Source organism: Columba livia, chromosome 15 (assembly GCF_036013475.1).
Source record: "Columba livia isolate bColLiv1 breed racing homer chromosome 15, bColLiv1.pat.W.v2, whole genome shotgun sequence".
Classification (NCBI taxonomy): domain Eukaryota; kingdom Metazoa; phylum Chordata; class Aves; order Columbiformes; family Columbidae; genus Columba; species Columba livia.
Window position 1 is genome coordinate 12,543,425 of NC_088616.1, and position 14,646 is coordinate 12,558,070.

At 46.4% G+C, this 14,646-nt stretch overlaps 1 protein-coding gene across 1 annotated transcript in view; it reads left to right on the forward strand.

Annotated features, from left to right (window-relative positions):
* CACNA1H (calcium voltage-gated channel subunit alpha1 H) overlaps positions 1-14,646 on the forward strand; it is a 224,933-nt gene that overhangs the window by 120,334 nt on the left and 89,953 nt on the right. The window contains exon 7 of the mRNA XM_065031285.1: positions 6,518-6,833. Coding sequence (XP_064887357.1) covers positions 6,518-6,833 — 316 coding nt within the window. The remainder of the gene's footprint in view (positions 1-6,517; positions 6,834-14,646) is intronic.

Sequence of the window (14,646 nt, forward strand, 5' to 3'; positions counted from 1 at the left end):
GGTCCTGTTGGCCAGCAGCATGATGACATTTGCCTGCAAGACAGGGTGGAGATAGAGACAAAGTCAAGCCTAGAGTTGGATGAGAGTGGGTCCATTGCTGTGTCCTCATCCTCCATCCCTGTGCTGAGCTGCTGTGCTTGGCATCGGTGCTGGAGAGCCCTGACCGTCCATCCCCTTCTAGGGAGAGCTGCCAAAGAGAACAAAAACAACAATAAAACCTTCAGGACTGCAGGATTAAAGTTAAGCTCTGGTTTTGGGCAGAAGTAAACAGAACAGAGCTCTGCGGGAAATTGGGAATGAGATTCTGGTCATTTAGTTTTGTCTGCCAATCCCACTAAATCCCAGTGGTGTTGTCCTCAGCCTAAACTAATGTTTGCCAGCCCTTCAGCAGGCTGTGAGGGGCTGCAGGATGGACAGGCACACCATGCACCCAGGTTGGGGCTGAGCAGATGATGCTCCTGGCTCCGATTTTCCTTACAGCCCCTAAAGGGGGAGACCTGAGTTACTGTTGGTGCTCACCTTGGTGATGGGGTCATGCCTCCCAGATGAAAGCAAAACTGCTTTAAAGTGAGGGTGAGCATCTGAACATAATCCAGGGTGCCAGGCAGGGAAGGGTCATGGCCCCAGAGTTTTTCTGGACTAAAGCAAGTGTAAGCGAGCTCAGAGACTGGCGCTTCAAATCGAGTTCCTTACCTGCTGCAGGCTGCTCTGCGTGCTCGCTGCCAGCGGCTTTCTGGGCCATTCAGCTTTACAGCAGGTATTAGATGGAAGTAGTGACTTTGATTTTTACCATAATTTTTCTTCCTGTGGAAGACTTTTCTCTTAAATCCACCTCGAAAGATGGCTGTTTCAAGAAAAGAAACCACTTTCAAATGTAGTGCATTCTGATGGAAATTTGAGGACTTCTTTGAGGTGCACTGGAAATATCTGCTTTCTCTCTCTGAAAATTGCACTGTGCAACATTGTGCTGGAAGAGATTGTTTTGTGAAGGATGCTCAGTAGTGACTTTGAAGGAATGACAGGCCATTACTGGCCTGTTGCAGTAGTGGGTTGACAAGCGATGAACTGGGGTGGGTCACTGCTGTTTGGGATGTGTGAGAGCTGCTGCTCCCCAGCCAGCTCGGGAGAGCTCAGGGGGCTCAGACACCTCTTGGAGCCCCGGGGAGCGTCCCCTGGCAAGGAACAGCCGTGCCAGGACCGTCACCGCTGCATGAGTGACAGTGGGAACTGGAGGGGGAGCTTCACAAGGGCTTTTTGGTCGGTGTGGGCTGAGGGAGGAAGGCTCGGTATGTGTGTGTGGGAAGGGCAAGCCAAGCCAACCATTTATCTGTAAGATCGCCAGGATGTGTGTCTCCCCCACGCAAACCCTCTGGTTCCCTCCTGCCATCATGAGCTGCTATCATTGTAAATAAAATAATCGGGCCACCCCCAGTTTGTCTGGGTTGTGGGGCTGTGCATTGCCTGTGCGTTGTTATGCAGTGGAGTGTTTTCCTGCTCATGGAACCTTTCAAGGAACTCAGTGGGTTGGAAGCAGGAGAGGGGAGAGAGCTGTGAAGTGCTTTGTTTTTATCTAATGCTGCAGGACAGTTATAATGTGAGTGCTTCAGTCTTAATTAACTCAGTACCTGCTTGGCGTTGTACCGCCTTTGGCTCTTTGGCTTTTGTAGAGCTGCAAGAAGGCACACGTAGCCAAGGCAGACAGCTCGGAGTTGGTCTGAAAGGTACTTCTGAGTTCTGCTTAATTGCTCCTCCCGGCATTGCTGTGTGCCGCGGTGTTGGGTTGTCAGCAGGATTTCCTCCAGAGAGTAGCCTCTGCTTGCAGGGAACAGATCCTGCCTGGTACAGAGCTTCCTCCACATTTCCCTCCGCTCCTCGGAAAGCTGCAGCAGGATTGTGCTCAATACACACACTGTAAGCCAGCAATTGTGGGTGGTGATTGGACTGGGAGGACTGAGCTGGGGGGAGTATGGAGCACAGGATAATAGTTCAGCCACTTTTGGCATGGGAGAGGATGGACCTTCCTACCCCACTGTTGTTGCTCCTGCCCAGGGACAGAGAAAGGAAAATACACTGCAGAGCTGCTGCAAGCCCAGAAAAAGATGTGCACTGGGCAGCTGGCCGAGAAAGGGGTGTTAATCCTTTCTAATGTGATAACAAGATCCATTCTGGGCCTTAGTTTCTTATGTGTTTTCACCATAGCACAAGGGTCTTGTGATTAGTGGATTCATTACCATTAATAAGTTATTTGGACTATACCCGTTGGCAAGTGAGAGGGAAGTCAGGTTGACCTTTCCCGTGTGTGGAGGTAGATGGTCTTGGCAGAACTACTTCATTTATTTTGTGGATATTGGGGATTCCCTCATCCTGCAATACTTTCATTTCTCATTGTTGCTCTCCTTCCTTCTTCCCCCCCTTTTGGTTTTGCCAGAAAAGTCTTCAAGTAGAGGAATTAAGAAAAGGTCTTAAATTTGCAGTGCTACTGCCAGTTGGCATGTCCCCTCCCCTCTGTACTCAGTGGTGACAGCATCATGCAGGTGTGGGTCCCCCCAGTGGGACGGGTGCTCATGGTGTCTCTGTCCCCAGGGTAGACGTGGAAGAGGGACAAGCTTGAAAAGGTCTGGGCAGAAAGTGGCCCCTGTGCAACTGATTTTGACCACTCATAGGGAGGACTTTCAGTTTGTAAATGATTCTGAGGTAATTGCAAAAAGGAGCAAGGTAGAGAAAAGGGAGGATAAAATCAGGCAGCAGCAGCAGAACCAAATGAAGCTTCATCCACCCTTCGCAGTCAAGCTGTGCTTTGTTTTCCTGGCTTTATTTTCCTCCCACGGCCACCAATGTGTGTCGTTCTTTTGGTTCTCTGGAGGGTTTGTGCCCAGATCTTCTCTACGCAGCTGATTAGATCACAGCCCAGAGCGCTGTGTCTGCAGGCGGTATTTCTCCTTCAGCCCAAGGCTTCCGAATCAGTGACTCATGGGAAACAAGCAGCCTCTGAAATCTGTGTATGTGGCTCATCAAGGGCCTTTCCCTTTGTGATGTGCAGTGAACAGAGAAGCGTTGCACAGGAGAGGGGTTGGTCCCATCGGTTCCCAGCCTGGTTGTGTCCCTTCTCTCCAACAAAAGTGGGTGCGTGGGCTCCAGCAGAATTGTGTCCCCGTCCAGTCTGCTCAGCTGGGGTGGGCATGTCAGGAGATCAGCGATTGGCTCTGGGGGGCTGAAATAAAGCCAATTAATCTGGGACAATGAACAAGTATCAGAGTCCTGCAGCTGGGTGGGCAGAGAGTGGCAGGGTCGTGCATGGAGCTGGATGTTGTGTGTGTTGTGCTGTGGTGGGGGAGGCGGCTCGCAGGGGAGCTCGGGTGGGAGGTCAGAGTGGAGCATCGTGCTGATGCCTCAGCCGTTCTGTCTAAGCTTTTCTTCCATGATCAGTGTTCTTGGCACGGGCATGTGTGTGTCTGCATTGAAACACGGGGCTGCTCCCAGGAAGGGAGGTTGTGCAGCCATAGCTGCTAATTACACAATCATCCCTCCAGATGGTCCATCTCCCTCTGCAAGTCCGGCTTTGCTCTGGGTAGAATCCTAATTACACTGGCCCGCGAGCTGTGGTGTGCTGAGCCTTCCCACGCTGCCAAAAGGTGCTTGTGATCAGGAAACTCCTGCTGCTGGTGTTGTGGTGGGATGGTGAAGGAAATAAGGTTTTGCCAAGTTTCATAGCTCCACCTGGCTCTGGAGCAGGTTTTCCTGGAAGATCAGTTGTAGTTTGGAGCAGGATGTCACTGGGTTGTCACATCGAGATCAAAGAGCCTTGGTCAGCGTTGTTTTAAGGGAAATGAGAAAGATCAGGGATGTTTCCAAGATCACACAGGGTTGTTACAGGGCTGGGTGTCCAACGTGCGGTGTCAGGGGTGCAGGTTACTGTCTGAGGTTCACCTCTTTGGCTGGCGTTTCGAGTCTGTGTGGTTTGTCACATCAGGGATTTGAGCACTGCGGAGATCTGTAGAGCCTGAGGTCCAGGTGCTTTGATGAGGAGGTACCAAACGAGACCTCTCCTGCCATCCCCTTAGGGACTCAAGGAGCAGCTCTTTGCCTGTCACCCACAGGTGACACCCACAGGACACCCACAGTCCTGGTTTCAGGAGTGGTGAAGTCAGCCCTGGGGAAGCTGGTTGCACCCAGAGTCCCATGGCCATGCGACTTTGCTCTATCAGGCAGTGCACAGCGTAGCCCAGGGTTGATCTGGATTCTGGGGTGTTAGACCCCTGTCACCACCACAAGCTGTGGAAAACCATGATCCCTACGTCCCATCTGAAAGACTTCAGAGCTACTGAGCACCTGATACTGAGCTGCTTGGGAGGAGGGTGCAGAAGCACTTTGCATCTGAACAGAGCCCTCTCCACGAACCTGCTAAGGCCAAAACGGAGCTGACGGGGGTAACTTTAGTAACTTGGGAGTTACAAAAGTCTCTTTTCCTTCTCCCTCTGCTTCTTCTCTCAAGCTCCCGAGCTGCCTTTGCCCAAATCTGTAGCACTCCCAGACGCATCCCTGCTCCTTGGTGTGTTTTAATCCTCTGTGATACCCCACTCTGTTTGACAAACTCTGCTGGTTGCAATATCTGAGCTTCTAGCAAACACTGTGCTAGTGTAGCACTCAGCCTTTTCTTCAGTTTGTTTTATGTGGAAATTTCTTCCAAGTGAAACCAATCTATGGGAGGGGGAGCAGAGGGCTTTTAGACATTCTTGGAGGAAAAAGATTTTTCAAGTTTTTCTTTTTTCCTGAATCTCAGGCATAGAAACTGGGAGGAAGATATTACAGTCTTGTCTAGAGGTGTGGGATCACTCTGCAATGGGAAGGGAATAACTGGTGAATACATTTAATCACCAGCAAAACGCCCAGTTCCTGTGATGTGCCGCTTGTGCCTTTCCCTGAAGCTGGCTGAACCCTCAACACCCATCTCAAGTAATTCACTGATGGAGGAGAACCAAATTCCCCAGGAAAGTTGTTCAGAGTTAATTTCCTATCGGCTCTGCTCTGCAGCAATTGCTCTTGCCTTAAAGCGCAGTTGCTGAGTGACTCCTACTTGACTTAAGAGTTTTGGGGAGCAATTTCAAGCAATTGTATGGAATAACACTAGTTTGACACTCATTAGAGGCAAATTTATTCAATAGTTAGGTACATTGAGAAACAGATAAAAATACAGCTGTCCTAGCTTGAAGAATGACTTGCTTATCTTCTCCCCGCGTCTTGCTTGGTTGTTGCCTTTCCCCATGTCTCCTGACTGATTGTATAGCATCTGAGATCCCTGCAGCTCTGAACGCAGCAGATAAAGTCGGTTCTAGGACTTTACACCTTCGCATTTCAAGCAGTGCAAGTGCTGGTGGGTCTCACTGATGTTAATCAAACAGCATGAAAAGTCGTGGGCTCTGCTTGCTCCTTGGTTTGCCCCAGGCTTGGGAAAGGGCACATCCCTGCCACGCAGCAATTAGAGCACTTGCTTATCTGAGCTGTAACAGAGCCATAAACTTTATTCAGGCCAATTAAATCAGATATGCAGTGAGCATACAGTTCCTATTAATGTGGGCTCGCTCTTATGTAAGTACTGACAGAACTTGCGATGGCCTGTGCCTGGGTCTCTCCTCTTTAAAGTTCACCTCACTCATCCTGTGGAGGTGCTGAGGGGCGAATTTATTGGAAAGCTGCTTTGCCATCAGCTTTTCTGAAGCATGTTCTGAGCATCAGAAGAGCTATTTTAACAATCCTTAGATAGAAACAGAAAGTTCCCTAGATTTTTGGGAAGCACCTGGCCTGCTGGGATTTTTCTCTTTATACTGTCTCATTTCAACTTTCAGCTGCCCTGTTGGCTTGGGAAAACTCAGGCTGATCTTTTAAATGAAAGATCACTTGTGCCTTATAGGATGCAAAAAGCTTTGTAGATCACAGATGTAGGGGCTGATCTCAGCTGTGACTTACTGTCCCCCAGTCTGATGGGGCTGAATCGTGAATCATTTTGGTTGGAAAAGATGCTCAAGACCATCGAGTCCAACCGTTACCCCACCCCTGGCACTGCCCCATGTCCCTGAGAACCTCATCTCTGTCTGTCCAACCCTGGTGACTCCACCACTGCCCTGGGCAGCCTGTTCCAATGCCCCACAGCCCTTTGGGGAAGAAATTGTTCCCCAGATCCAACCTCAACCTCCCCTGGTGCAACTTGAGGCCATTTCCTCTCATCCTGGAGCTTGTTCCTGGGGAGCAGAGCCTGACCCCCCCTGGCTCCAAGCTCCTTTCAGGCAGTTCAGAGATCAGAAGGTCTCCCCTCAGCTCCTATTCTCCAGCTGAACCCCCCATGTCCTTCAGCCGCTCCATCACACTTGTGCACCAGCCCCTCACCAGCTCCATTCCCTTCTCTGAAGGGCAAAGGAGCAATTACACAGCCAAACCAGGAGCAGGAACCAGCACCTTTTTCTGCTGCTGAAACAAGGGGGGCAACATTTGTTCTCATGCTTCTCTTTTTTCCCTCCTCCAGGACATACAACCTGACCTTCCTGCATCCGTACTACCGGACAGACGAAGCAGAGGAGAACCCGTTCATCTGCTCATCGCATCGTGAGAACGGCATGCAGAAATGCTCCAACATCCCAACCAGGAAGGAGTACAAGGTGGAGTGCACCTTGAGCATGGACTCCTACACCCCCAGTTTGTACAGCCCTGACTTCAGCAGCAGGAACGCCTGCATAAACTGGAACCAGTATTACAACGTATGCATGGCAGGGGACGTAAACCCACACAACGGAGCTATCAATTTTGATAATATTGGATATGCCTGGATAGCTATTTTTCAGGTAGGATTTTCCTAAAGATTTTTCTGTTTCTTTTTGTTTGGTGGGTTTTGTTTTGTTTTGTTTTGTTTTTTCATCTTTTCCTTGGAAAGATTTTGACAGATGCATCAGAGGAGAAAAATTATGCTTGCACCTGTGTGAAACTGCAAATAAAGACATATCGAGTAAATGAATCAGACAATAACCTGCACAAATGTTGCAAGAGAGCATTTGAAGAAAACAGTTGTTTTTTCAGTGCATTTTAGAAGAAGCGGAAAACACTTCTTGAGGCAGACAAAAGTATGGCAAGGTCTAGCACTACAAATCAGACCTGGATAAATCCCAGGGATTGTTGTGTTAAGGTCTTTATTGCTATAGTATCAGGAAACTGAGAGTGTTGTCCAAGTCCTTAAGCAAGGCTTAATATAATTCTAAAATGTAGGAACTAGCTGGATGATGTGGTTTGGCCTTGATTCTAGAATTGCAGGGTTATACTGGTTAACATGGTATGCCGGAGGGAGGAAGAGAGAATCCTAATGGTGTATTCTGGGTGGAATACTTGTGAAGAGATACTACTCATGTGGAACTGGAGTCTCTTGATCCACAGCTGTACAGATCTTCACCAAGGACAAAAGTGCTTGTGGCTTTACAGGTGACAGAAGCACTCCAGCACCTGAAGCATTTCCAAAGCGTTTGTAGCTCTGGAACATTGGATAGCTAGTCTACACAGTCCACAGGCTGTGGTCTCTTAGGGCTGGCCTATTTTTAATGATCTATGGTGTAGATATGCTGTTTTCCTTTTTTTAATTTGCACTTTCTGTTTTTAATACAAATTTTTTCATGTTTTTGGCTAGATGCCCTGTTTTATTTAGTTTTCCTGAAGTGCAGGTTACATCTATTCCTAAAAGAGAAGTTCTCCGTTTAGTTCTGTTGATGATGAATAATTACTCATTCAGAGCTCTCAGTTTCATTTAGTAATTTCCTTACAGTTTCATATTATAATATGAACTTAATAACTTTCAGTTTTCACCTGGGAGTTGTAAAGGGGCAATTGCCTGCTCTGAGCATCTTGTTTGCTCTTGTGCTGTCACAGTAGCACACCTTGAACCACAGTGCTGCTGGTGTCAGGGGCTCAAAACCAAATCCAGAAAGGTTCAGACAGATCCCAAGTCTCTACTAGTCTGTGTTTTTAAAAACGCTTTGGTTCTTTCCTGGAATTAGTATGTCAAGAGAGGGAGCTGCCATAGTGATTTTGAATATTCCTGACTGGTGGGGAGTGTTGCATAAAGGAAAGAGGGGAAATCAAAGTGAGAATAGTAGATAGGTCTCTGGCTGCACTTGTATTCTCCTTTTCTGCTCTTGCATAGTTCTTTGGCAGAGCTGCATGGACGTGCGCAGGAGGTCCCGTGTGGCTCCCAGCAATGTTCTTGCCAGGACAGGGCAGAGGGCGATAGGCTGCAGAGTGCCCGTGCAAGCGCATCGGCAGTGAGCAGGTTCTACTCGAGGGCTCCTGCTTCCTTTTCATTCCCTGAGTCTTTCTGCAGGCTGCAAGTTTCCATTTCATGTTGGTATTTCATTTTTTCAGCCTGAAAATGTACAGTTTTAAGCCAGGAAGAACACAGAAGCCACAGTAGAGGTTTCAACTGATTCCTTTGGGCAGAGCAGAGTGTCTGACAAAGTTGGATCTTGTATCCCTAGATCATTTCGGCAGCTGCCAAGAGGTTTAGTGCTGCTTAGGCCATCCAAATGCTAAAGAGTATTTCCAGCCAAAAACTCATCTTACATCTTTATTCCTTTCAGAAGTAAGGTCTCACTTTTAGAATCTGAAAGCAATGTGAGTCCAGGTAAAGAAGCAGCTCTTGGGAGTAAAGCTCTTGCTTGACCTTGATACAGAGAGAGTAAATCATTACTGCAAGAGGCTGGATGCTAAATCAGAACAATTGCTGTAAGCAAAGAACATTTAACAAAGATATTGACGTGTGCTTCCATTACATGTAACAGTGGGTGCTGGGGAGCACCAGGTAAGCAGCTGAATGAGGCCTCAAAGTAGAGCTGATGAGTTTAGTACCTCAGGAGCTTCCCTGTGAATGGGTATTGAATTAGTGGGCAGAAAGCACTGTGCTGTGTTCTGGATGAGATGGATCCAATTGTCCTGGTCCCTTCTGGGGAATAATGAATATGTGGTTCTTTGCAAGCTTTACAATGGACTGGACCTCAAGGTCTGGCAAGCCTCCATTTTGCATAATGGCAATCTTAGAACTCAGCTGGATGGAGCATCCCTCATGATTTATCCGAGATGAGCTGGAAACTCAGCGTGGTGTCAGAGCTGTCAGGAGGGAGGCTGGTGAAACGAGCCCCACAGGTGATTCCAAAGGAAGCTTTGAAGTGCCATGACTGTGAGTTGTCCCCAAGCGTTTCCAAGGGCACAGTCTGACACTGTGCAAACTGTGAACAAACAAAATCAAAAGCAGAGTTTGACAGGGAAATCTGAAGATCTCTACTCCAAAACGTCCTTGTGAAGGGTGTGCCAAGGCAGGAGGCTGGCAGCATGGCCAAGCCCTTTCAGCTGCCAGGATTTGGATTTAAGCAGCTGAGCTGAAAGACATTTTTTAACTTCACGGTAGTGATCTTGAATTTGCAAGTAGCCAGGCATGTGGCTGCGGGGTGTGCAGAACAGTCAAATGCATTGTTGACCTTCCAGACACAAGAGTAAGTCAGAGGCATCAGACAGGAGAACCAACTTAGTTCAGATAATAAAATCTTAAAGTAATAAAGACGTTGGCTGCATCCATAGGTGTTTGAAAGGATAATAATTCCTTATGTAATCCTGCAAATGATTCATGTTTTGATTCCCCTCATTTGTTGTGTAATAGGCTAATTCATGTATATATTTGTTACAAAGGCACGTTCATTGGCAAATTATGTGAACTAATTAGCTTATTACGGAATAAATGAAAGGAGATGGAACCTAAATTAACTGTGAGGTTTGGCATGATATTAAGATCCCTTTATTGCACATGAATTTCAGCCGCAACAATAAGAGCAGTAATTACAGGTATTGTTGTCATACTGCAAATGATGAATTACCCACCTAACCAAAGTCCAATTTAATTTGAATTACTGACGTTCTCAGTGGAGCAACCAAAACACTGCCACCTTCTTAACCATCAGTCTCGGTGTGGCCAGACCTGAATGGAGAAACCCTGATAAAATGAAAGGGGGTTGGGTGGCTGGTAAGATACTCAGTTTGGGAAAAAGAGATGATTTAAGCTACTTTGCAAACCACAGAATAATCACTTGGATGACTTCATGTCTGACTTGCAGAAAAGTAAGACCTTTACTAGCACTTGACATCAGGAAGCAACGCTTTTGGCAAAACTGGTGAGGCAGAGTTGGAGGAGCAATAACCAACAGCTGGGGCAGAACCAAGGTGAGATGAAGGGAACAAGCTGTTCCCCTGTGCCTCCTTCCAGTATTTACTTGGAAGAACCGAACTTGGAGAGCAAACGAACAGGAAAAAATTACATGGACGTTTCAGGAATTGTCCATCCAGTATAAGAGAGAAGATTTGTCTGACAATTCGGAGGGGCTCTGACATTTCTGGTGATGGCTACGTTACCTTTTCTGTGGCCTGTTCACATGGATTTCAGCTGCATTTTCTAAGGGTCTTCCTTATTGAAAGACCCTCTTGAAATTAGTTCTTGGATGCAGCTCTCAGATTAATGTTTCCATTTCTGGCTTATGTTGTTCTGAGTGCATATTGCCTCTATGAGGTTCTGCTTAAGAAGACATCTCAGTTAACAAGTTAATCAAGTCATACAAGTATCACATCTCTAGCCCATCATCAGAAGGCCCTAGCGAGGGAATTCTCAGAGGAGAATGCTTTGCATTCAGCAGCCCCTTTGCTGCTGTCAGGAGAAAAAGAAGAAGAAAAGAAAAACCTGCTTGCATGCACAAGAGCTGAAGACAAGCCCAGCAGGCACACGACATGATAAGAATGCCCAAGAAAGGAAAAGCTGAATCACCTTCTGAAGAAAGATGTCTGGAAATAGAACAGCATTAAAGGAACTGTCTGCTCAGCAAGAGTTGAAGGTGTTATCTCCATGCTGTGCTTAGATGGAGAACTTCTCTTTGCACTTGGTCTCACCAAAACTAGGAGTGTGTCACAGCCATGAAGGTGCGGGTGACCAGCTCAGGAGAGAGAACAGGTTTGGGAGGGAAAGTGGGGGGAATTGGTGCCACCCACTTCTTCCTGGATTTGTCCTTCTGCGGGTACTTTCCTCCCGAGGCGATGGCAGGCTGCCGGGCAGGTAGGACAGCTGGCGGTGACAGCTGCCTACCACAGGCCACCTGCAGAAACAGCCCTTTTGTTTTGATGTGGAGTTACCTCTTCTGCGCTCGAGCTTGTCAAAAACAAAGCCCCTGAGAGCCGGTGTAAGCTATCTCCATCCAATCAAGGGTTTACTCGTTCTGACCCTGCGCTGTGTGCTGACAAGGAGCTTGTTTTGTCTCTGTGTTGCTGACTCTGCTTCTGCCTGGATCTGCAGCCCTGGAGATGGACCAGCTGGAAGGTGCAGAGCTTGAGGGGGAGATTTCAGGTTTGGAAAGAGGAAGGTTCATTTGTCTCATTTCCCCATGGTTTGGTGCCCTGTTCTGTTCCACGGCCATTGCCCACTTCACACAGTTTCTGCCTCTGTTTGTCATGGTGGAAATCCTTCTCTGAGGATTTCTCCCCGCCTGGAAATCTTTCCGCTAAGTCTGTAATGTGAACCATATCTTCTGTTCAAATAAAAAGAAAAATGACATGCACTTGAATGCATTTCTGCTATGACCAAACACAAGAATGAATTTGAAGTCCCTCCTCGTCTATACTGTCGCTCGCTCAAGAAAAGATCTCGTTCAAGGAGCCAAGACCTGAAGCTCTACCATTGCTTTCCCTTAACGTGAGCAAAACCTGGAACCTGCTGGCAGGACAGAATTGGCAGGGTTGTTTCTCTCAGTTCCTACTCCCACATCTTCCTCATAGCTGGACTGTCACTCACATGGACATTAACAGGCACATTTTGAGGGCCTGTTTCTCCTGCTTTGTTGCTGGGACCTCAGGGTACCTTAACCAAGCTCCTTACAAAATGACAGCTCAGGAATAGTTACCCCGATGTCTCAGGAGTATTGTACCCAAGATGCTACTAATGCGTTTGCTTGCCTGTCTGCTGCAACCTCTGTTCTTCCACTTGCAGATGTTTTAAATATTTTGGGGAACAGCCAAAGCCCACTGAGGTAGAAGGAAGGAAGGAAAAGAGCCTGAGGCTTCTGAGTGCAGTTGTATTTATGTGTGCAATGTTTAGTTTTGTGGGCCCTGTTCTTCAGAAGCAGCTGTAATGCTGGGTGCCCATGTTTTCAGAGTTCATCGAGTAGATAATTTTTTGGCCAAAAGGACTTTTTTGTCAAATAGTTCATTCTTTAAACTGAAGAAATGTGTCAACAATGCTTATCTGTGCTGAATTTGGCAAGAAGTTTTGGCTGGGGAGAAAAAAAAGGGAGAAGAATTCTATGCTTTTAATTTGCACCGCTTCAAGATGATGCTTTGTCACTAGACTTGAATTTGTTTTGGATCACCAAAAAAATATTTCACTCGAAATGATGGGGTTTGAGTTCTGTTGCTGCTGCTTTTTTTAATTTGGTCAGCCAAATAAACATCGTTTTCTGCATTTGAAGAGCTTTCATGCTGAATACCCAATCTAAAAATATCCATCCCCTTTAAAGCATCTCAGTGTATGCTTCCAAGAGGATTAGTTGCTTTTCAAAAAATCTCCTTCATTTTGAAGGCTAGAAGAAATAGTCCCATCTAACACAAGTCAGAGAGGCCAATCCTGATTCCAGGTCTGGACCTGCTAACCTATGGGAGGTATTCGAGGGACCCAGCACGGCACAGAAACCTACTGCAAACTCTAGTTTTGGAAGGGTTTAATCCTTCCTCAATCACAGATTCTTGTATTCAGAGTCAAAAGGGGTGCCTGCAGCAAGCCATGGCCTGATCTGGAGTCCAGTTAGGTGATGAAAAAGCTACTGGTCTTGAAGTACATCAACAATTCTTATAGGGAAATCTTTATTTGGTTGGATTGCCCCAAACCTGCTCCATGATCAATGGTTGCTATTGCACCTTGCAGTAGGAGCTGTACATTATGCCAAGCCAAAGGTTCAGCTCCATCGTCCCCACACAACCATCTGCAGACTGTGTGGTGTTGGCAGGTCCATCCAGGAGAGCAAGACACCCCCCCAAAGCTTAGACACTTGGACACCTGCGGTGTGTTTTGTGTCACAGTCCTGCACAGAGGGCTGGTTGTGCTTGGAGCTCTGCACCCTTTGTCCATGGTCTTTAATATAATTTGGAACAAGGTATAACAATACAAATAACAAAAATCCTTGCTTTTTTGCATTGGGTCAGTACCCCAAGCTGCTGCTGTGTTCCAGACAGTGGTGTCTGGAGTAGCGCAGTCATTCCTAGAATTGCTATGCGGTGCCTTCATTTGTAAGCAAGATCTCAGTCTGGCTTCGGTTCCCCTCTCGTCATTGCAGACTCTTCATCTTTCAGCTTTGCTCTGCTATGGAACTCTGATTTATGGCTCTCTCTATGATAATGGACTCATTATTGCTGAAGCTAAACAGTTAAATACATTCCCTGTGCATGAGATACTTTACACAAACAATGAAGACAGGATAATTATCGCAGTAAATCAAACCTCATGAATATGGACTGAGATGTGATCTTTTATAAGCAGCAGTCATCTGAAATCAGTGATGGTTTTGCTATCAGATGGGGATCTTGCATTATTTAGTGTGAAATGGAGACAGCAAAAGTTGTTGAGGTCTTATGCCGTTTTTAAGCTTATAGATTCACTTTTGTGAGGTTCTGGGCCACCAACGACAGCATCAGTGAAGTGTCCGACTTCATTGCATGCTGGCTGCACCCTGGTTTTCAAGATTCACTGTGAACTGATAGTGCTGACCAGAGATCACATTTACGTGGAGCAAATTTGAAACGTCACGAATCAAAGACAAATGCAAGGCTGCACAGTTTCCTTTTATTTTCTTTCCAGAGCAGATGCAAGCTTTGCAAGGCACTCAATTTATGAAGAAATGGCTAAAGTCGCTTTGGAAAAGAAACAGGTCCTCAAAATGAAAGGAAAAGAATCCATTCAAAGGACATTACTGAGAATATAATAAAACCTGTTTTTCTGGGCACAGAGGTTACTTAACAACATGTGTCACGAGGAAATAATTAAAATTGTGAAGTTGACTTCAAAAATAGTGATTTGATCGGCTGCCAAGCACTCTGCATAGGGAAGGGGAATACTCCATTATTCACTGACCAGGGCTTGCTGGCCAAATCAATATGCCCGAGAGGGCACGATGCATAGATAAGAGGCTTTCAGAAATGAATACTAAAGGCCTGATAAAGCTTACTGAGACCATCATAGTAATTAATAGCTCTTGCACTTTATGCTATCATTGGATCTTGTCTTGATGAGCTTTATAAAAATAAGTAATAAAACAAAACAAAAACCTTGTAGCAGGGCCAGGGAAATGATAGATGAAAAGTAAAGAAAACCAGATAATCATGGCAGTGCTCAAAATTACTGTTTGGTTCAGCATAATTGATTTTGATGCAGATAATGCCCATCTTGTCCCCAAAGGACCCAATTTAGGCTAAAGAAATAGAGTCTGCCTGCAAATTATAGGTGTCAGTTAAGATGAACACTTCAAATGATCTGGAAACGCTTGTGTTTCTATATATCTTGCTCTAATATCCTTCTCGGGCCAGGCACTGAGTTGAACA